Source organism: Lupinus angustifolius, chromosome LG03, assembly GCF_001865875.1.
Source record: "Lupinus angustifolius cultivar Tanjil chromosome LG03, LupAngTanjil_v1.0, whole genome shotgun sequence".
Taxonomy (NCBI): Eukaryota; Viridiplantae; Streptophyta; class Magnoliopsida; order Fabales; family Fabaceae; genus Lupinus; species Lupinus angustifolius.
In genome coordinates this window covers 7,154,872-7,180,328 of record NC_032011.1, presented here as the reverse complement: position 1 = coordinate 7,180,328, position 25,457 = coordinate 7,154,872, and the positions used below count along the sequence as shown (strand labels likewise).

At 33.8% G+C, this 25,457-nt stretch overlaps 1 protein-coding gene across 1 annotated transcript; it reads left to right on the top strand.

The window, feature by feature from the left end:
- LOC109342308 lies at positions 5,484-6,479 on the top strand. Its single transcript, XM_019580318.1, has 2 exons — positions 5,484-5,591; positions 5,664-6,479. Exons 1-2 carry the CDS (start codon positions 5,484-5,486, stop codon positions 6,477-6,479), a joined length of 924 nt encoding a protein of 307 aa, XP_019435863.1.

The following is a 25,457-nucleotide window of genomic DNA, read 5'->3' as shown; positions in this document are numbered from 1 at the left end:
ATTAATACCAACCATAAAGAAGTATAGAGAAAATGAGTATGTTATCTGCTTTCTTAGAGGGTTGAATGAACAATTCTCCACTGCCAGAACTCAAATCATGCTTATGGACCCAATGCCTCCCATTGGAAAGGTTTTCTCTATATTAGTTCAACAAGAAAGGCAGATGTTCTTTGAAGAACCTAGACTTTCAGCCAATATCTCTAGTAACAATCAAGACAACAGATCAAGATGTAGAGGAAGGGGATTCAGAGTAACATCAATGGGGAGATCCAACATCCAAGGCAGGACAAACACTTTTGGAAGAGGAAGATGACAGAAGCTATGCACATATTGCCAAAGAACTGGTCACACAAATGAAACATGTTACAAGAAACATGGATATCCACCAGGATACTTCACAAACTCAACCAATGTCAACTGCTTTGCAGGAACAGAACAAGGGAATGAAGTAACTGAGAATGAAGACACTGAACCTAAAGAAGATAAGTATGACCCAACTTGCTTGTTTTCCCCAGCTCAACATAATGCACTGAAAAGTATGATACAGGAGTCTATGAAGCAGACCCCTCACACAACCAATCATGTTAATTCCCTTTCTGCATCTATACATGCTCTTGATTCAATAGATTCAGGTAAATCTTTAAATTCTTTGTCACACAAAATAAAATTCGATGGATGGATCCTAGACAGTGGAGCTACAGACCATGTCTGTCACTCCATGAACCTCTATCAAAACTTAAAGAGGATCAAACCTCTATTGATTGCCTTACCCAATGGCAATCAGGTAACCACACATCATTCAGGAACAATTGTCTTTTCTAATGACTTGTACTTAACAAATGTGCTATATGTTCCCACCTTTAACTTCAACCTTGTTTCAATTTCTAAACTCACAACCTCCTTAGCTTGCACTTTAACATTTTCAAACAATCACTGTCAAATTCAGGACACTCAATCCTTGAAGATGATTGGTGCAGCTGAGCTAAGGGGAGGTCTATATATGCTAAGTCAACCCAGCAAGAAATATTGTGAACCAATTCATGTAAATTTGTATACTAGTTATGATGATTCTAACATTTGGCACTCTAGACTTGGGCATCTTTCTCATAAGAAAATAACTATTATGCAATCTATGTTCCCTTCAACAAAATGTAACAAAACTTTGGAACCTTGTGATGTATGCCATTTAGCCAAACATAATAGGCTACCCTATCCTGCTAGTAGTTCTAAATCAGATGTTGCCCTTGATCTAATACACATAGATATATCGGGACCTATCTCTACCCCATCAACCTTTGGTCATAAATATTTCTTGACCATAGTTGACAACAAAACCAGATTCACATGGATATACTTCATGAAACACAAAACAGAGGCCAACTCCCTTGTGAAGGCCTTTGTGACTTATGCTCAAAATCAGTTTGACAAGAGCATTAAAATCATTAGAAGTGATAATGGACAAGAGTTTGTAATGAAAGAATTTTATATACAAAGGGGCATAGAACACCAAACATCATGTGTTGAGACACCTCAACAAAATGGCATTGTTGAGAGAAAACACCAACAACACATAATTGGTGTAGCTAGAGCTCTCATATTTCAATCTAATCTCCCTGCTTGTTTTTGGAGTTATGCTGTTTCTCACTCAATTCATTTAATAAATAGACAACCTACTGTTTTCTTATCCAATAAATCACCCTATGAGGAATTACACAACAAATTGCCTGATATTAATACTTTAAGAGTTTTTGGTTGTCTTTGCTATGCATCTACTTTGACTTTTAATAGAATAAAATTTGACCCTAGATCAAGAAAATGCATATTTCTTGGTCACCCTCATGGTACAAAAGGATACATTCTTATGGACTATAACACAAATAGAGTGTTTGTATCTAGAAACACTGCCTTTTTCGAGCTCATATTTCCTTTTTCTGCAAATGCTTCCAGCAATGAAACCACTTATGACATGACTCAACCCATCTTGCCCACCAACCACATGAACATATTTGATTATCCTATACACCCTAACATCATCCATGAGAATAACCCTCCTTCACCCCTTCCTATCATTGACCAACCCCCTAATGAACCTCCAACCTCAATCACCACTGCTCCACCCAGTCACCCTAGGAGAACTAGAAATCCCCCAACCTATCTCAAAGACTACCATTTGACCCTCCTTCACCAAACTAACACTCCCAAACCACATATTCCCTACCCTATTAGCAACACCCTATCATATGACCATCTATCAGATAAGCACAAACACTTTTCCCTATCCATCTCATCAAACCAGTGCCCTACAACCTATTTAGAAGCCATCCAACACCAACATTGGCAACAAGCCATCCAACACCAACCTATTTTGTCTACAGAACTAGCTGCTTTAGACAAAAACAACACTTGGATTCTATCTAAGCTCCCAACCGATAAAAGAGCCATAGGATGCAAATGGATCTTTAAAATCAGACACAGGGCCGATGGATCCATAGAAAGATACAAAGCCAGATTAGTGACAAAAGGATTCACCCAAACAGAGGGTGTGAATTATATGCAAACCTTCAGTCCAGTGGTCAAGATGACCACCATCAAAGTTCTCCTATGCCTTGCCACCCTTCACAATTGGCACCTCCAACAACTTGACATCAACACAGCTTTTCTTCATGGAGATCTCAAAGAAGTTGTATACATGAAAGTGCCACCTGGCCTCAATGTCTCTGATCCATCCTTGGTCTGCAAGCTTCAAAAGTCTATCTATGGCCTCAAACAAGCCAGTAGACAATGGCATGACAAACTCACCTCCACTCTTCTACAACTCGGTTATGTCAAATCCTTCTCTGACCATTCTCTTTTCATTCATAATAATCATGCTTCTGGTTTTACAGCTTTCTTAGTATATGTAGATGCTTTAATTTTGACAGGTAACAACATTGATCAAATCAATCACACCAAAACTGTTCTTCACAATAAATTTAGCATCAAAGATCTTGGAGACTTAAAGTTTTTCTTAGGCATGGAAGCAGCTAGATCTAGCAAGGGCATCACTCTATATCAGAGGAAATACACATTGGAACTCCTTCAAGAAACAGGCTACCTTGGAGCAAAACCATCTTCTACACCAATGGCCTACAATGTCACTCTTCATTCTCAATTTGGTCTCCCTTTGACAGATATCACTTCATATAGGAGACTCATGGGCAAATTACTCTACCTCACTCACACTCGACCTGATATTTCCTTTGCTGTGGGATGCCTCAGTCAATACCTAGCCTCACCTACTGATCACCACTACAAAGCAGCCACTCATATCCTAAGATACTTAAAATCCTCCCCTGGCCAAGGCATCTTCTTTCCTAGCAACAACAAAACTACCATACAAGGATATTCTGACTCAGATTGGGCCACTTGCTTAGACAGTCGAAAATCCATCACTGGATGGTGCTTCTTCATTGGATCAACCCTTGTTTCCTGGAAAAGCAAGAAGCAAAACACAGTTTCTCGATCCTCATCAGAAGCTGAATATAGAGCCCTGGCCATGGCTGCTTGCGAAGCTCAATGGCTTCTCTTCTTATTCAGAGATTTAGGCATCAATCATCACAAACCAGTAAGCATTTTTTGTGACAACAACTCAGCAATTCACATAGCAGAAAATCCTGTGTTTCACGAACGAACCAAACACATTGACATAGACTGTCATGTAGTTCGTGAAAGATTGGAAAATCACATCATTCATCTTCTACCAATCCACACCTCTCTGCAACTCGTTGACATCTTCACCAAGTCTCTATCTCCATCCCCTTTTCGCAACATTTTATCCAAACTTGGCATAGTAGACATTCATATGCCAAGTTTCAGGGGGTGTGTTGAGATTGGCACTAATTCTGGAAGCCCAAGGCAGAGCCCAAAGGATCTACAAGCCTCATTCACTCAAAACTGAGACTTTCCTTTTTTAGCATTTTTTGAATTTTCTGTTTTTTTTGTTAAGAGAATACTTTCCAGTTTTGGCAAGTTTTCTGTTTTCTGTTATTTTTTCTGTTTTCTTCTTTAGCTGGCCTTGCTTTATAAATGCAGCCACTAAATTATCAATAATCAAGAGAAAAGTTTTTCAATTACATTCCATTACTTTCATTTTGTTGTTATGCAAAGAATCAACATTTGATTCTTGCCTTTTCTTCTTCAAATCTTGCTCTTGAGTATAAGCCAAGACTTCTTTTCTTCAAGCCATGAAAACCATGTCTTCACATTATTCACAATTTTTTCTTACAAAAATGAATTATAAAATTTTGCTACATCTTTAGAAAATATAACCTATATAAGTGTATGAGTTTAAAATTTTGAATTATTATGAGCAAAATAATTTAAAGGAGAATGTCGATGGGGAAAATAAAAAAAATAAAAGGAAAATATTAGGGGCAAAACCATTTATGAGATAAGTGATTCAGAACACGGAATTTCAAATCTCAATTGGTGTGGTAATGTTTTTTCACGTACTAAGTTTTAAAGAAGGCAAATGTTAACTAAATTTCAAAATGATAAAATCATATTTCTGTCTTGCAAATTTAACAAGACAATTTTCAAGCATATATAGATTTCTAAAAACAAATTAAATTAATTTTAAATCAATTCATTTAGATAACTTTGCCACTTCATACCTTACAATTAAGTTTGGCCATAAAGCAGTATAGCTTATGTGCCAGAACATTCTCTTGAGGGTTCGAGTTACATTTGGATGCAAAATCCTTTACAACTTTTGTATGCCATTTTCGGTATTTTTAAATTAAATGTTGATGATTTTTTGTGCTGAAGGTTTTGTTTCCTTTTTAAAGTTTGTTAGTGAAGTTATTATTGAATTTTGTAATTCAATAGGCTATTTTTAGATGGTTGTTATAGTTGGTTATGGTTGTTAAGCCTATAAATTGTAACAATGCCTTGTATTCAAAGTTAAGTGAATAACAAGCTCATGCATTCTTTGATTCTTTCATTTCTTATCTTCATACTTCTTCTCAAACAATTCGGCCATAGAGTGAAGAGTGAGGTGTGTGAAATTCATTTTCTTCCAACAAATTGGTATCAAGAGCTAGAGCAAGATCATATCCTTTGTTCATCAAAACCATGAGTCATCAAACCAACTCCTTTCCAGCAAACCTGCCCATTCTTGATGGCAAGAATTGGAGTAGATGGAATATACAAATGAAAGCCATCATGGGATTCCAAGAACTCGAAGAAATTGTGGAAGAAGGCTACCTAGAAATTGATGAAGCCTCAACAGAACAACAAAGGATAGCATACAAGGAGAATAGGAAAGACATTGCAAGGCAATGTGTCTCACCCACCAATGTGTGGATGAAGCACACATCGAAAAAATTGCAGCAGCAAGATCCTCACATGAAGCATGGCAAATTCTGCATAAAAGCAACAAGGGTGCAGAGCAGCTAAAGAAGGTGAGGCTGCAAACTATGAGGCACTAATATGAATTGATCGAGATGGAGATGAGTGAAAGAATTGCACAATTCTTTCACAGAATTATCAGCCTAACGAATCAGATGAAGGCATGTGGTGAAGTGATCAAGGATCAAACAATCATAGAGAAGGTTTTGAGAACTCTAACACCAAACTTTGACCACATAGAAGTGGCAATTGAAGAATCCAAGAACCTTTCATAGTTGAAGATTGAGGAGCTACAAGGTTCTCTCGAGGCTCATGAGCAGAGGCTCATTGAAAGATCCACTGAGAAGTCCACCAGCCAAGCCTTGCAGGCTCAGATTACTAGGAGAGGAGGAGGACCTTACAGAGGTGGAATCCGGAATCGAGGCAGAGGAAGAGACTATAGATGGAAGAGTTCAAACCAGCAAGATCAGCAAAGACCTGATCAAGATCACTCACTAAACACAATCAAGAAAACAGGAGCCAACAATTGGAGAGGAGGAAAGAAAAGACTAGACAAGAAGAGGATCAAGTGTTTCAATTGCAATAAGATTGGACACTTGTCATATGAGTGCCAATTCTCCCCTGGACAACCTGATTCGAATGGTAGACACCAAAATGAAGCACACATGGCAAAGGAGGAAAGAATTGATAAGGAAGATGAGACTCCAATTCTGCTAATGATGACAACAAATCAAGAAATCGGAAGTGGTGAAACTTGGTACATAGACTCTGGCTGCTCCAACCACATGACAGGACATAGAAATTGGCTTGTAAATTTTGATTCAAGCAAGAAGAGTAAAGTCAGATTTGCAGATAATAGAGTGATCCAAGCTGAAGGCACAAGAGATGTAACGATCACAAAGAAGGATGGAGGTAGAGCAATGATCACAGATGTTCTATTTGTGCCAAATATGAAAAACAATCTAATCAGCCTGGGGCAATTATTAGAGAAAGGCTTTACAGTGAATATGCAAGATGGGTACCTAGAGATCTTTGATTCTACAGCAAGGAAGATCCTCAGAACTCAACTCACACAAAACAGAACATTCTAGGTGAATCTAAATACAATTGAATCTCAATGCCTTAATGTTGAAATGCTAACTAATGATACTTGGCTATGGCACATGATACTTGGCTATGGCACATGAGACTTGGTCATCTGAACTTTAAAGACCCGAGTCTCATGAGAGCCAAAAACATGGTTCTTAGTTTACCAGATATTCAGGTACCTAAGAGAGCTTGTGATAGTTGCCTAATCAGTAAGCAGCCAAGGACTTCATTCAGCAAATTCAGTGCATCAAGAGCCAACAATCTGTTGCACATTGTGTACTCAGATGTGTGTGGACCATTGGAGATTCCCTCCCTAGGTGGCAACAAATATTTTGTCCCCTTTGTGGCCGAATTCAGTAGGAAACTCTGGCTCTACTTGCTCAAAGCCAAAAAGTTATGTGTTTGGCATGTTCAAAATCTTCAAAAACATGGTTGAGAAGCAATCAGAAAGATCAATCAAGACACTAAGAACAAATGGTGGAGGTGAGTTTGTATCCAAGGAATTTGAATATTTTTGCATCAGAAATGGAATTCAACATGAGGTAACAACACCCTACACTCCTCAGCATAATGGAGTTGCTGAAAGAAGGAATAGAACTATCTTGAACATGGTGAAAAGCATGCTCAAAATAAGAAAGCTACCTCAGAATCTTTAGGGTGAGGCTGCAACAACTGCAGCCTATGTATTAAACCACTGTCCTACTAAAAGATTAGAATCCAAGGTGCTTGAAGAAGTTTGGTCTAGAAGGAAACCTCTATCAAGCACTTTAAGATCTTTGGGTCACTATGCTATATGCACATCCCTGATCAAAAGAAGAGAAAATTGGATGACAAAAATGAACTAATGATCTTTATAGGATACAATCCAACAGGGTCCTACAAACTGCTAAATCCAAAGACTCTCAAAGTTATATTCAGTAGAGATGTGGACTTTGTTGAGTCAAGCTCCTGGAAGGAAGGGAACTCAACATTAGAACACACCACTCAGATACAGCTAGACTGGAATGTACAAGAACCACACACTGAGACTTATGATCTAGATGAAGATGAGCATCAGGCAGAGACACTAGTTGATAGTAGTGAGTCAGGAAGGCCCAACAGAGCTAGAAACTTGCCCACCAGACTCAGAGAGTATCAAATTATCCCTGATGATAACATAATTGATGAAGGAGAATTGGTCCAATACATTGCACTATTTGCATATGCTGAACCAATTTCAATAGATGAAGTAGTGAATAGCAAGGTGTGGAAGGAAGCAATGCTGGAAGAATTGAAGTCAATTGCCAAGAACAAAACATGGGAACTAGTTCAATTCCCAACTGACAAGAAACCTATTGCAGTAAAGTGGGTGTTCAAGACTAAACTCAATCCAGATGGAACCACTGCCAAGCACAAAGCAAGACTAGTGGCCAAGGGTTTTATGCAGAAAGAAGGAGTTGATTTCTCTGAGATCTTTGCTCCAGTTGCAAGGCTAGAAACAGTAAGGATGCTAGTTGCCTTAGCAAATTGGAACAATTGGGACATATGGCAGCTGGATGTAAAGTCAGCTTTCCTCAATGGCCCTATTGAAGAGAAAGTGTATGTCAAGCAACCACCAGGATTTGAAGTAAAAGGCAAAGAGGATAAGGTGTACAGACTGAAAAAGGCACTGTATGGATTGAGACAATCTCTAAGAGCTTGGGACAAAAGAATAGATGCATTCTTCTTGAACTTTGGATTCAAGAAGTGTGAGGTAGAGCATGGTGTATATGTGAAGAATCTGAGTAAGCATGACACTCTAATCATCTGTCTTTATGTGGATGATTTACTAATTACAGGTAGCAACTCAGATAGGATTGAAGAGATAAAGCTAGACCTCAAATCTGAATTCGAAATGTCTGACTTAGACAAGTTATCTTACTTCCTTGGAATCGAATTCAGGCAAGTCAAGGACGGGATCTTCATGCATCAAAGAAAGTACACTCAAGATGTACTAAGAAAATTCAATATGTTGAATTGTAACTCTGCTGAGACACCTGCAGAGACCAATCTAAAGCTAGGCAAGTAGGAAGATGAAGTTGAGATTGACAGCACACTGTTTAGACAGATTGTTGGTTGCCTAAGATTCCTTTGTCACACAAGACCAGAGGTTGCACACAGTGTTGGTGTTGTGAGTAGATTCATGAATGACCCAAGGAAATCACATCTCATTGCTGCCAAGAGAATTCTAAGATACCTAAGGGGTACTCCTGAGTTTGGAATTCTGTTCCATAAGCAAACAGAGAACATAGTTCAACTAGTTGCTTACTCTGATTCAGATTGGAGTGGAGATCCACTAGAAAGGAAGAGCACCATGGGCTATGTGTTCTTCCTATCTGGTTCACCAACATCTTGGTGTTCTAAGAAGCAAGAGGTAGTGGCTTTATCCACCTGTGAGGCAGAGTATATTGCAGCATGCTATGCTGCGTGTCAAGCTCTATGGATGACCTCCTTGCTTGATGAATTAGGAGTTGATTTTGATGGTAAGGTAGAGATGTTGGTTGAGAATAAATCTGCTATCAATTTGGCAAAGAATCCTGTATGCCATGGACGCAGTAAACATATAGAAAGGAAAGACCATTTCCTTAGAAATCAAGTTGAGAAAGGCAAGATACAATTGAAGCATTGTGGGGCAGCTTTACAAATTGCAGATATTATGACCAAATCATTGAAGATAGATAGGTTTAAAGAGTTCAGGAAGATGTTAAGGGCAGTTTGCTTGTAGTTGTTTTGAATTAAGGGAGAGTAATGGATTTTGTAATTCAATAGGCTATTTTTAGATGGTTGTTATAGTTGGTTATGGTTTTTAAGCCTATAAATAGTAACAATGCCTTGTATTCAAAGTTAAGTGAATAACAAACTCATGCATTCTTTGATTCTTTCATTTCTTATTTTCATACTTCTTCTCAAACAATTCTACCATAGAGTGAAGAGTGAGGTGTGTGCAATTCATTTTCTTCCAACAGTTATTATTATCTGTTAAAGTATGTTTTTATTTATTAGGATATCATCGATTAATTAATTAAAGATAGAAAAAACATAAAAGGATAGAAAAACAATCCTATACCTCTATCTGCAAATAATAATTTTAAGCTTAAAAGTGTTAGATATTTCCTGATGATTAGTGAAATACTAATCCTAAGATCTAGAATATTATAATTCTCACACATAAATAAAACAGGGATACAAAGTCATACATGAATCCATGTTCTCTAATCTACTTCTTGATATACCTTTTCAAAGTTTTTGGTATGATGACATTCCTCAACCAAATCATTAATTCCTTTTGATACCTTCGTTTTCTCTCTGATGGGGAGAGGTGAAAGATATTTATGATTTGGTGTCTTGGAGATCATAACTGTTTCTTATGTGTTAACTTATAGGGTTCATATTATCTCTTATAGGTCAATTGTTTGGGTCTCCACTCATTAAGCTCATATTCATTATCAATTTTAGAAGTCCTATGGGTTGTGAAAAAATAGATCATTTGTTTTTGTAACCAAAAAATAAATAGCCAATATAATTGTATTAAATATATGATGACCACCTTAATTGCAAATTCTGAATTTCTAACAATCTCCCACTTGAGGTTCATATTTTTATGAAACAATTATATCATATATTCTTTAGGTGCTCATCTTTATATTATTTATATTTATATTTCTCCTTAATACAATCTAGTTCATCTAATATATCAACTATGGAACCACCATGGTCTTCAACACATTCAGACGTGACTCAACCACGATGATCACCATACCAATATACTAAATGAAATATATCAAATATGGATGAGTGACATGTAAATTTCATGTAACGTGATCTTAAACATGCCTATTCCCAACCGGTCCTTCTTTGTTCTTTATTGACATCAATTCAAAGTCCTTAATTGCAACACAATAGGCACAATACACAAGTTCAAAATAGAACAATAAACCATCAACTTTATTATACATAAAACTATATATGGCGTCCAAAGTAAATCATAAAACATATAGACTCTTACTGAACTAAGGTATCCTAAGGAGCAATACTCATATAAGCAATATGCTCATGAATGACTTTAGGTACCAAACCCTTAATCAGTGGATCATCTAACATAAAATTTGTCCCTATATGTTCTATGGAAATTTGTCTATTTTCAACATTTTCTTTAACAACCATAAAATTCATGTCAATGAGATTTGACTTTGTAGAACTCCTATAATTGTTGGAGTAAAGAACCACGGACTTAGTGTCACAACAAATTCTCGGTGGTCTTTTAATACCATCGACCACATATAAGCCACTGACAAAATTTCCACAACCATATACCATGGTCTGATGTTTCAAAACAAACCATGAACTCCACAACCATGGTTGAATGAGCTATGAGCGTTTGTTTAGTAGGCTTCCAAGAGATAGCACCTTGAGCCAAGATAAACATATATCTAGAGGTGGAGTGTCTGTTGTCTAGACACCCAAAAATCAGAGTCAGAGTACTCAATAATCTCTAAATTCTCAGACATTCGATAAGTGAACATGTACTCCTTTGTTCTTATTAAGTAACACATAACATGTTTGATTGTCTTCTAGTGATACATTACATGATTGCTCATATATCTTCCCAAAACTTCTACAGCAAATATTATGTCGGGATGTGTGCAAACATGAGAATACATTAGACTTCCTATTGCAGATGCATAAGGAATCTTTTACATTTCGTATCTTTCAAGGTCATTTTTGGGCACTGGTCGAGACTAAACTTGTCTCCCTTAACTTTAAGGGTATCCTTGGTTTACTTTCTTCCATTTTGAATCTATCTCGGACTCTATCTATAAAGCTTTCTTGTGACAACCTTATGATACCTTGAGAGAGATCTCTTAGTATATGAATACCTAATACAAAAGAAGCTTCCCCAAGATCATTCATTTTGAAAATTTTCATTAGAAATCTCTTAGTGTCATGCAATAGTTCACATCAGTACTCGCAAATAGTATATCATCGATATATAATACCGGGAATATAAATACTCCCACTGAAACTGTGGTACACACAACATCAACTTTATTTGCCTCAAAACTATACAAGGTAATAACTTGATGAGACTAGTGATTCCTGAAAGATAAAATTCTTTATGAAATAGGCACAAGAACTTGTTCACTATTAGTAATAAGTTATTCCGCAAAGACAACATTTTTTATGTTCTATTCCTCCCATAATCAACTTCCTCAAGAAATCTTACATTTCCCGTCTCAAACAAGTCTTTAAGTGGGATCATAAAATTTATAGCCCTGAGAGCGTTCAACATAGCCAACAAAATAGCAGCTAATAGTTCTTGAGTCTAGTTTCCTTTCATGCGGCCTATAAGGTTGTGCCTCAACTGTAAAACCCCAAATGTGCAAGTGTTTTAAGCTTGGTCTTTTATTAGTCCAAAGCTCATATGGGATTTTTTTTAACTAATTTACTTGGCATCCTATTAAGGATGTAAAATACGATCTTTAAAGCTTTCCCCCAAAGAAACTATCACAAGGAAGAATGACTAATCATACTTCTCATTATATCCTTAAGAGTTCGGTTTAATCGCTCAACAACACCTTTCCTGCTAGGTTTGCCTGACATAGTGTATTGTAGAACAATTTCACATTCTCTGAGGAAAAACACAAATAACCATTTCACAACATCCTTATTGTTCTTTATTTTCTTATTATGAGATGTCATAGTCAAATGACCAGTCTTATCTATCTGCAGCCTCTCTTCCTTTTTCACACAGTGAGATATAAGCTCATTGAGAAACTATTTATCTGTTAGAGTGTTATAACTCACTTTGAATTGGCCCGAAGTGTACAGGAAGCGAGATCAAAACCAAGTGCACGAGCAAATCATCACCAAGCTCTAACTTAAGTGACTTGAGTTTTAAGGTGAGATTAGATATCTCCATAATGTACTCCCTTATGTTCTCTTTGCCTTTATACTTCATGGAGATGAGTTTAGCCAAAAAAGCTACTTCTCTTTGCATTTTCATTTTTTGCAAAGTATGATTCTATTTCTTCAAGGAACTTCCTTACACTCTCACCCTCAGAAATAGAGCCCTGAAACGCTTCTAGAATAGAGTGTTTCATGATCATTAGTCACATTTGGTTAGAGTGTTCCAATTTCTCAATTTTAACCTCATCGAAGATTTCCATAGTAGAAATGGATTTCTCTACCTGAAGTGCTAGATCTAAATCCATACAGCCGAGAATAATTTCTACGGATTCCTTATAAACCTAAAAGTTTGTCTCATTCAGCAATGAGATGTTCTTAATTTGAGCAGATATATTTGTAACGCTAATAAAAGAACAAAATAAATTGCAATCATTATTGTAATTAAACTCACATTCAACTTTAATACTTAAATTCAAATAATGATGAGACACATCACATCACGAGTTACCTAGAACAACATTAATATTCAGTCTTTGGACCAAAATATTAACTTGTAAGTGGTGCACTCAATGTAGGAATCAAACAATGATAATTAGTCTTGTCAAACAATAAGACTTTCTTTGGACCGACTTATTATTCACATAAAAAGCCAGATTATTATCACATATTAATTGCTACAAGTAAGTTTTTAATTATAATAATATTCATTTTGGCCGATCATTATTCGCATAATATGCAAACATACAATTGGCTTGATATTTTATATCAATCCCTGATGGTGGTCATTTTTGTAATGCTTATACATTAATCATAATGCTTGTCAAATAATAAATTCTTCTTTGGTCTGATTTATGATTCACATATGCAACCTATAATAATCACATGTTTATCATCACATATATGTATATAATCAGACCAAATAATAATATTTCTTTGAGCCGATTAATACTCGCATGGATACATATACATACTAGCATTTGATAATTATTATGAACAACTCAAGAAAAGATGTCACTTTGGCGACTTCTTGTTAATAGGTTCACTTAAAATGTCAAACAATTTTATTTTCCAAAAAAGAAACATTTAGTTGAGTTTGATTCAAGATTTAATCCAAAACATATATTATGTATACCCAAAAAAAATACATATATTCACTATAGCCTATTGGTAACATTGCATCATTCTCGTCAAAATGATATGTGTCTCGAATTCCAGTAATGGTCCTTTTAAATTTTCCATTAAAAAGATATTATCATTTTATACATGATTAAACTTGGCAGGACAAGTTGTCCAAATAGAAACAACGCTTCAACAATAGCAACCACTTAATAATGCAATCAACCACCAACCAATGCAACAAACCATAAGTGTTGCAACCATTTAAACAAACAAGTCGGGTAATATATATAAAAAACAAGACATGTTCACATAATAGACTCATCACAAGATACCTAACACAACATCAATTTCTAGTCTTTGGACAAAGAAATTAATTTGTAAGCGATATTCTCAACGTAATGATCAAATATAAAAAATTAGTTCTATCAAACAATAGTCTTTCTTTGGACAGACTATTATTCACATGGAAAAAAAACTTTATATTTGTTACTTATTTATCATCACATGTATGTTATTACTTGGCCAAATTGTGTCTTCCTTTCAGCCGAACACAATTTGCATAAATTATCTTATACTCATCTATGTAATCTTAATCAATTTCCAAGATATAAGTTACTTTGGCAACATATTACATCAATAAATTCAAAATTAATTACTAGACAAAAGGAAAATAATATGAGTCCATTATAAAAAAGTATGATATTAGAATTAAAACTTTCAAATTTGATATCTTTTATGATTAATAAATTTAATCCAATAATATAATTCCAAATCAAAAAAGATATATTACATATGTATCAACACATAAAAATGTATGCAATCTTGATTAAATACAAAGTAGATATAGAGTGAAAATGATAAAAACAAATATGCAAATCATTATCAAAAATTCCAAATCGAATATGATAATACATATCTTAAAATATATATGTAACACTATATATATATACACTTTCACACACTAACATAGTAAAATATATATAATTTTAAGCATTAACCATAAAAATTTTATATATATATATTAACTATAATATGTAATTCCAAACATCACAACAACCTCAAGTTGGAAACAATTACATATGTATATTTTAATTCACAATATAGACAAGGTCAAAAATTCCAGATTATATCTATACAAATAGATAAAGGCAAAACAACTTTTAACTGTCAGAGATGGAGTAATTTTTTTATTCCAATTTTAGTCATTACTATATGTTAAGGTAACTTCCACATTCTTTAATTAAAACTAATGTATTTAAATTATCCAATGCAATTGTTAATTGTGATGGATTAAGTGATATTCCAAATTTGACCCTCTTAGGTAAGTAACTTCCACGTTATCTTCTCCACCCAAATTTCAAACTGCACAATTGTTGCTTCTATTTTTACCCAATTTCACACTCATTTCTCATTCCAATTTCACACTCATTTCTCATTTTAATTTCACTTTGATTCGCTTCATCTCTCTCTATTGTTGTTGATAAGGAATAATTTTCTAAGAATGGGTGTATGTAATTCCATCCTGACAATGCAATTCAGATCTGACATCAATTGGAGTTTTCATCACCAATACATTTCCTTTCAAATTGTAATCTGGATTACGTGCATTGTCAATTGTGGCAAAGACACCATATGAAGTTAATCATGGATGAAAATTGATTATGCAAAAAGATAGGTAAAAAATCAACTTTTATTGTTCATATTACCTTTAAATCATTCATTTTTCCCTTTCCACTTTCATTCCTATTCTTAAGAGTATGCAGATTTGTTTGAATTTTTATCTCTACTTGATGATGGAATACTTGGACTTGAAAATACATCTTTGTTATAGATATGGTTCCGGTTTGTTTCCTCCATTTTTTAAACTCATCTCTTTATGAGCAAAACCTGTTTGATGAAATGTTTCAATCATATAAACACAACTTTCCTTCTAAACTCTATATATGTTCATAATTATTAACTAATTTAATTTCAATTTTGAATGAGATTCTTTTATCATTATTTATGCAATTCATGTGATTATCATCTCAACCTAATGTTGCAGTTATTAATAAGGTGACATAATGCAATGCATGTCTCTATTCTATTAGTATGACAAGCACACTAATTCAATTTTTAAGGTTCGCGTTAGAGATTGTTTTTCCTGACAATTTTACATCATATAAAGCATTGATGGAATGCAGTTTGACATTCTGCACAGAATGTGGATGGATTGCAATTAACATGTCAGAAGTTAAGCCTCCATAATATTTATCATAATTTCAATCTATAGTTATGTATGTTTATCATAATTTCAATCTATAGTTATGTATGTTTATCATAATTTCAATCTATAGTTATGTATGTTTATCATAATTTCAATCTATAGTTATGTATGTATAATTCGCTTACCTTAAATTAAGTTTCATACCTAGATACTCTTATTTTCTTTTTAATCTTCACTTACCTTCGCTTACATTATGCTTCTACCGATGTGCATAGGAATCAGACACTATATAGATGTGCTTCTATCAATGCGCATAGGAATCAAACACTACATGTAAATTGAAAGCTTTGCAAATTAAGTGGAAGTGGCAATGTGAATATGTTATCTTCCAGCATTAGGTATTTCTTTTTTTCTGTTTTTCCTCTGTAACACTTTTATTTGGTGTTTGGAGTTCAACTTCTGATTATGATTATATACTCCAATGAAGAAGGATTCTATTTTAATGTTAGATTGATGTTTCTCATGTCGGACTGAATAATTTGATGTAGAGTTTAAAAAGATAATGTGTCATACAACAAGTTAAACACTAATATATACACTAAGTTCTTATTCAACATAATATAAAACAGAACATTCCTCTTACAGTTAAAGGTTATTGTGATTTTAAAAATTTACTATAACCACTCAATTAATAATTGCTTCAAATGCAAATAGTTAAAATGGTTATGCAATCTTTTTTATTCGTTCCATAGGGAAATTTCTATTATTGTTATTCAATAATGTTTATAGTATTATTTTAGTAATACAATAAAATATTCTTTCAAGTAAATTGAGTGTTTTTTCAATTGAATTTGAAATATGATATTAGAGGTTGCAATTTGTTTGCAAAGACTAGCAATACAAAACCATTTATATGTAAACCAAACTTTACAATGTGTGTTGTACACGAGGTCTTTAGTTGGTAGTTAAACTTTGTAGAAGTGATAAAGTGATCAAGTTAAGGTATATTGTACATAAAATTGAGTACATAACAATATAAATAACTTTTTAATTACATTTAGTGTAAACACATATCAGTCAACAATTGACAACTTATTTTTTCTTATAGATGTATAATCATATAATCTTATATAGGTCAATATGAAACTTAAGTATTAAAAAGTTGGTTACATGTTTTTCTTATATTTTGAATTGAACAGACACTTTTTGGTATAATTTATTTTCTTATATTTTTTCTTGCTTATTATTGAAATTGGCAGAATCCTTGAAATGCATTTCTTTGGTGCAAAGGAAAACAAATCTTAGATGATCTAAGAGTGAGAAAATATTCAATGCAGTATAGGTGTTATTCTAATATTCTTGGTAAAATATAGTTCACTTTTGAGTTTATTTGTCCTGGATATAATTTGTGTTATATATACTCTCATGTAGCTTTATGATATAACAGTATAGGTGTTATTAACTTTTATAGTAAGCGGGGTGACGACTTCATTTTAATGTTCACTATATACTCAGAAGACTCATATAACACATGCAAGTTTAATACCTTAACTTTGTGACCATCAGATTGGCGCTTAAGTTTGGTAAATAACTAACTGTCTTACTTGGTTGCTTTTTAAACAACCCATTTTACTTATATGAATTGTCTTCTTAGACTTCCTAACTCAATGTGATTCATTCAAGTTTCATAATACCCTCTATGACGGCAACAAATGTGTTGACTGGATAGCAAACTGGAGTTTAACTTAGATTTGTCATATGGTTTAATTAACAAACTTAAACCTTAGATTAATTTGTTAACATAGGGAATGAACTTAAACCATAGAAAATGTACTAACAAACTTAGACCTAATTAAATGTGATCCCTATATTTTGTCTCGGATAAAATATAGTGACCATTACATTAATGTTACATTATAGTAAAAGTTAATAACATAAAGTAATCTTAAAATATTCACAAATCACATCACATAATTTATTTCTTATATTTTCCTAAAAAAATACAAAAATATTAACGTTTATTATAGTGTGATATTACGACTTTAATAACAATGTGCTAAAAATATAATTGTTTCTCAATTTTATCATGTTAAAGAAAACTCATTATTTAATTTATCATATCTACTAATTTGTGAAATCATTATTACAAAAATAAAAATGTAGTTGATAAACATTTGACAACTACATTACATATTACATTATAAATATGATAAGTTTATTTCAACCGTTACATCCTAATTATACACTCCACTTACCAAAATATTTGCGATTTATTTAATTATTTTAATGCTCAATTTTTAAAAGGTAAGGGATTGAACAATTACTTCAATCCAAATATTCAACCACAATTTGCAAAATATTACACAATTTATTATATCTGATATTTATAACATATAAATTATACGTTACAAACGATAGGAAAGCGGATTGACAGACACGGCAGTGTTTGTCAACATGCTAGTAAGTATAAAATAAAAACACATCTTAACACATATATACCTTATACATATACTTTAACAAATTGCATAATTGTAATGTGAAAAAAGTCACTAACACAAACGCATTAGTGCACATATACTATATGTCAAGCCCGATTTTTGGATGCACGTAGAGATGGCAAATCAGGCCTTGCCCACGGGCGCGCCCCATAACCCACATTTTTTTGCGGGCAGGACATACAAATTTTGTCTATTTGCACGTTTCGCCCAACCCATTTTGGCCGCCAAGTTCGCTGGCAATTTCGTTGGGCATGCGGGCGGGCCATAAACATAATTTAAGGAAAAAGTAAGAAAATTTTAAATAAGTTATGATGTAATGGGATTTTTAATCCCTAATTTTTTTTAATCTAATGTGATTTGTTAAACTTCATATAAAATATCAAAAAAATTCTTAATTTTTTATCTTCAACTACTTTATTAATTTTATTTCATTTATTATATGAATTTTTTATTTTTTTTAATTATTCAACAAGCCCGTGGGCCGCCCACAAGCCCGTTAGCCCATTTTAAAATGGGCAAGACATTGAATTTTGTCTGCTAAACCAATGCAGGCATGCCCACACCCACTTAAATTTTTGCAAGCATTTGATGGCTCGGGCTAAACAGGTCAGGCGGCCCGTTTTTCCATCTCTAGCTGCATGACCTTATTAGAGTCGCCACTATATTTTTTCACTACAAAATGTAGAAAAATATTTTGGCTCAATCGCATTGGGTCTTGAACTTTGATATCTAGGTACGGGAGTCGATTACAAACTAGGGAATGTATTAACATCCTAGTTTCTCATTCGAATGGTACCCTTACTGTATTGCATGGATAATTAACTATGTTTATCAAAAAAAGAAAATACTTTATTTTATTGTTATGTCGGGCAAGACGTGATCTTGGTCCTATATATCCTTTTGGGAAATCAAGACTACATAGTTCTTTGGATAGAAAAAGTTTGGTGGTTGGATTATTTTTATTTATTAAAAGAGGTAGCGTTTATTAATTTTTTAAATGAGTGTAGCATAACCCTTACATCTGATACTGCATCTCAAATTAAAACTTGGTTAAGAAATTCCAGTTTTTGTTTTTTATTTAAAACCCCTTTTTTTTAAAATATGAGCGAAACATAACTCTTATGTCCGATATCGCATTTCATATTAAAACTTGGTTTAGAAATTTTAATTTTTGTTTTTTATTAAAAAAAATATTTTTTGGATGTAGAAATATAATTAATCCTATTAATTTTAAGAAAGTGAAGTGTAGCTCTTACGTCCAACACCACAATATACCTTAAAATTAGGATTAATATATTTTACATAGTCTTGTATGAGTGGATGGGAAATTGATGAGTGACATGATGGGTGGGGGTCTTTTCCATCTGACAATCCTCTATATTTATGGCAAATAAAGAATAAAATCTCTTAATTAACTTCTTGGAAAAAGTAATGGAAAAAATTCCTATGAACATTTTTTGTTTAATTCAAATACTTTGATAATCATCATTAATATCTAAAATTCGAAATTAATAAAAATTATTAATTAAAAAATCGAATTCAAATTATCTTCATTTTGGGACAATTAAAATATACATTTTTGATAAAAAGTACCCAAAAATATTTATCTTATTTTTATTTGTTATTTATTGAAAATGTCTTTTCGGCTAGACAAAATTTGGTGTTTACAATTGCCCTTCTTTGCTTGTTGATTATTGGACATCATACAAACTGAGGTTTGAGTGATGTCATGATAAGTAAATAGTAAAGAAATGAATATTAATTTTGTCGAGGTACAAAAGATTTTCTGTTGGTGAGATAAGGAGCGAGATACAAAAGACTTTTTGTTTGAGGTCGCCTGGTATAGCCCCTCAAAAGTACAATTTGAGGTCGTCAAGCACGGGGCATAAAATTTAAAACGCCAAGTAGAGGCCTAGAAAGAATGACTTCAAGGTCATCAAGGCAAAATTTGAGGTCGTCAAGCACGGGCCCCTCAAATTTAAAAAGTCAGGCACAAAGCCTAAAAAGATTGGCTTCGAGGTCGTCAAGCACAGGGTCCTTGAAGGTATAATTTGAGTTCGTCAAGCACGGAGCCCTCAAAATTATAAAAAATGTCAGGCACAAGCCTAGAAAGCTTCAATTGCAAATCAAGGTACGGGACTTGAAAAGCTTAAATTGCACGTCAAGGTACAGGACCTGGAAAGCTTAAATGTCACGTCAAGGTACAGGACCTAGAAAGCTTAGATTGCACGTCGAGGTACAGGACCCATAAAGTTTAGATTGCACATTGAGGTACAGGACTCGAAAAGCTTGAATTGTTAATGCTCATCGAGGTACATGACCTAGAAAGCTTGATTTTGATTGTTTATCAAGTTATAGGACCTAGAAAGCTTGAATGCTCATCGAGGTACAAGACCTGGAAAGCTCAGATTTTGAATGCTCAAGGAGGTACAAGACCTGAAAAGCTTGATTTTGAATGCTCATCGAGGTACAGGACCGGAAAATCTTGAATTTGAATTCTCATCGAGGTGCAGGACCTAGAAAGCTTGAATTGGATGCTCATCGAGGTATAGGACACGAAAATCTGCATTTGAATGCTCGTCGAGGTGTAAGACCCAGAAAGCCTGAATTTGAATGCTCATCAAGGTACAAGACCCAGGGAGCTTGATTTGAATGCTCATCGAGGTACATGACTTGGAAAGCTTGATTTTGAATGCTCATCTAGGTATAGGACTCGAAAATCTTGATTTGGAATGGTCATCGAGGTGGAGGACCTGTAGAGCTTGAATTTGAATGCTCATTGAGATGCAGGACCCAGAAAGCTTCAATTTGAATGCTCATCTAGGTGCAAGACCCGGAAATCTTCAATTTGAATGTTCATCTAGGTGCAGGACCTAGAAAGCTTGAATTGGATGCTCATCAAGGTATAGGACCCGAAAAGCTGGATTTGAATGTTCATTGAGGTGCAGGACCCGAAAGCCTCAGTTTGAATGCTCATCGAGGTACAAGACCCGCGGAGCTTGATTTGAATGCTCATCACGGTATATGACCTGAAAAGCTTGATTTTGAACACTCATCGAGGTAGAGGACCCATAAAGCTTGAATTTGAATGCTTATCGAGGTGCATGATCCATAAAGCTTGAATTTGAATGCTCATCGAGGTGCATGACCCAGAAAGCCTGAATTTGAATGCTCATCGAGGTGTAGAACTCAGAAAGCTTCAATTTGAATGCTCATCGAGGTGCACGACCTGAAAAGCCTGAGTATGAATGCTCATCAAGGTATTGGACCTGAAAAGCTTTGATTTTACATCGAGTTACAGGACCCGAAAACTTTTGATTGTACATCGTGGTACAAGACTCACTAAGTTTTGATTACACGCTGAGGTACAGGACCCAGAAAGCACTTGTTTTGATTAATGTAAAATAAAGAGAGAGTATTTGAGAGTGTGTTATGTGTGATGTTTGTCATGATATCATGTATGACTTATGAATGTAATGAAAGGTAGAAACTATGCACCAATATTTTAGTGTGCTCATGTTTCATCTTTAACATATAAATTGTCTCTTTTTGTTAAGTACGACTGAAATGTGAACCCATATTTTAACTATTGTTAACCAGGATGATCTGCTAATGGTTTGTTCTCCTCGTGTTGTATTGAGAAGAACAATTAATCCCAATAATGTTGCCCCATTATAAATTGTTTGGAGCTTCACCCTCTATAGATGGAAGTGTGATTGCTTGTTTTCCTTCTGATGAGATAATTTGATTGCCCTAATTTGCTTAAACTATAATGGGGATTTGCATAAGGGTGTTCATTTAACTTTCCTTATTTTTCCCATAATACCTCATGTAGGTATCGATCTGGAATACTCTCTTTTTGTAATGATACTAAATCGCCATTTTCAGGTTTTCAACTTAATATCGCTTTCCTTTTTTTAGGTCGCCATTGTGGGTTTTCAACCTAGCACTCTTTTTTTTTGTGAACACCCTTATGTAAAATTTCCCCAATTTTGGGCTTTATGAAACTTTTCGATTCGAGAAAAATGGGACCCATCCAAAATACTGCCCCAATATGAGATATTTAGTGTTCTTTATTTTACGCACAACTCTTTAAAAATAAATACTAAAAACAATGACCATATAAACTTGGTAAGTGTTTGGGTCATAAGTGGTGATGAAAGAATTGAATATGAACTTGAAGTTCTATATGAGATTTAAGTATTGATGTGGTGATTATGATGGTGATCTTTAAGAGAGAATGTACTTCATGCATAAATATGAGATATTTTTTCTCAAAATTTCAGTTTAGTGGTGTCAACATTTTTTTGTCATGATGCATATCTTAGGAAAATAAGTCTTTGACAAAGTCTTTTTTAAGCTTGTATCGTGGCTATGATAAGAGTTTTCAAGAAAAGGAAATAAGGCTCAAAACATATGTTTCCCATACATACCTTTCACATTTTTTCCTTATCGTATTTCTTAATAGTTTTCTAGCATGACATTCATCTATTAAGAGAATTTTCTGGATTGATAAGAATGGCCTAAGATTTAGGAAAAACATTTCTAAAAGTTCCTTTGACTTTTCTTTGCCCTAACTTTTGCTTGAGATGTCACTTGAGGATGCTCAACGGGCTTTATTTTTACTTTTGTTTTTTGCACTTTTAGCAATAAAAACTTTTTGTATTCTCTCATTCCTTTTTCATATGAGTGGTGTTAAAGTCAGGGAAAATGATTGAAAAGCTACCCTCCCCGGGTTATTGACATACTAAGGCTTATTAAAAAATTATCTCATTTCATAATGTCTAGGCTCAAATGGGGTGACTAGAGATATCTCCTTGGTATTTAGGAATTACAAAAATGCCTTGTGTAATCAGAAAAATTTGTCTCAAACATCATTTTTTGTTATTATTTATGCATCATCCTTCATTCTATTTTTGAATTGAATATCTCATAGTAATGCATGAATTAATATTATTTGGGTTTATTATGTGGTGTTTTTTGTGTGATAAATATGACTCATAGAGTGTAGTGTGAGATGGTAGGGTGAGGTATGAGATGGTGAAATATGCATGATCAATGCATTAGTACATACTCGTTAAAACACAGGTAAGTGTGAGATGGATTTGACCTTGTTTGGGTCCTCAAATGAGAATTTAATTGGCCTCCAATTTTAGTTGGGGTTTGAGGCAATGCACTATCTCGTGTGACAAGTGTAGCTCATGTGGTCTTCATCACAAACTTATGAGTATCCTTTGCAATATGATCATGAAATTCATGTAGAAAAATGATTTTTAGTGATGTATGATATGCATGAAGTGAACATTTTTTATCATGTTATATGGATTGAAATGCAACCTATAACTCGAAATGATGTCTGAAATGCAAGGAACATGTATGAATATGCATATGTTGAGATGCAAGAATAGTGTGAGGATGCAAATCTTTTTATAATATATAAGGTGTAGGAATGCATGAAATTTTAATTTTTATTCGATGCATGAGACTACTAAAAATGCAATTTATGAAGTGTATGACTTTGAATACATGAATGCCATGATATATGAGAAGATGTATAAAATGTTTTTTTTCATGACAATGAATGAGGATATCAACAATAGTTAATGAAATGATATGATGAATTAGAATATATGATATAGTAATGTATGACATGTAATGTTTGAATGACTTATTTTTTGATGAATGCATAAATGTGTATATTTTTTCATGAATGAATGACGAATTTTCCTTTTTTTTAAATGAACAAGTGTATGAATAAAAAGTTGATGAATGTATGAGTGATATGTTTTTATGTATGTATTTAGGATGAATGAATGAATGAATACATGCATAAGTCTATGAATGATGAATTTTCATTTATCTATATGTGTATGCATTAGTGTTGTTAAAACCGTACCGGTTATCAAACCGGTCAGGGTACTGGTATAGTGGTACAGTGGTTCAGTAACTAAACCGCATGTCGGTTAAACCGGACATACCTACTTATATTTATATATACACATATATATATATAAACCTATAATAAAAAAATTTCAAATAGGTATATACTCAAATTTATAATCCATATTCATAATCTACTCAAAATTCACATAAACAAACAAAAGTCTTTAACAAATTCAAAGTCTAAATTACAAAACATATATCAATCCAAAAGTATCACTTAACAACTGCAATATATAAATAAATGACACAAGTTCACAACTCACTCTACAAAACAAATAAATTTGGAGTTTTAACATTTAACACCAAGAAGTCAAAGTTGTCTCATATCGATATTATATTTTTGCACCAAATCCTATCTTCAGACAGTACTCCAAGATTACACAAATATCACTGAGATTAGACACGAATGTTAGGAACCAAAAGGTGTAATCTAAGTATGTCTTGGAAGCATGTGCCTTGAAGTGTTGAAGAATAGTTGGAAAGATGGGTCACATTGTAATGAGTTTTTAAGTTTTTAAGTTTCTTTTTCAAAAACAATATGTGTATAAACCGGCTGGTTTAGTCAAATACCGGCCGGTTCACCAGTTTTGATTGGTTTTGATACTTGGTCGGTTCAACATATAAACCGTACCAGTTAGGAGACCGGCTCACCGATTTTTCGGTTGAATCGGCTGGTACGGTACGGTTTTTACATCATTGGTATGCATAAATCAATCCACGTTTTTGTTTCTTCTTTTTAAATGCATGAATGAATGCACAAGTCAATCGATGAGAATTCTTATTTTGAAATATAATGAATGAATGTATATGTCAATTAATGAAGATTTTTATTTTTGTATACAATGAATGAATGCAGAAATCAATCAATGGAGATTTTTATTCTTGAATGTAATGAGTAAATACATACGTCACTTAATGAAATTTTTTAGTGCAACGAATGAACGCATAAGCCAATCAATGAAGATTTTTATTCTTGAATGCACAAATGAATGAATGAATGTTTGAATAATATATATGATTTCAGTGTCCTAGATAGGATATACTTAATGAGTTTTCTGGGCTATCTAAGACCATAACTCTAGGGTGGGGATATAAGACCTTTATATGATACATCTTATAGGGTTTGCTTATAAGTTGCCCAGATTGCATCCAATCATAAAGAGAGAAAACTCAAATACCATAGGGATTACAAGTTGGACATATAGTCCACACTGGTAAGGCCCATGATATTTGGTAATAACTTGAGTGGTTCATCATGCCAATATAAGTGAGGCCCAAAGTCCTCACTG

Bases quoted from the DNA above. Each gene is read 5' to 3' on its own strand.
- LOC109342308 (XM_019580318.1), top strand. From the start codon at position 5,484: ATGGAGATGAGTGAAAGAATTGCACAATTCTTTCACAGAATTATCAGC. The intron at 5,592-5,663 runs GTTTTGAGAACT...AACCTTTCATAG, and splicing joins ATCAAACAATCATAGAGAAG to TTGAAGATTGAGGAGCTACA.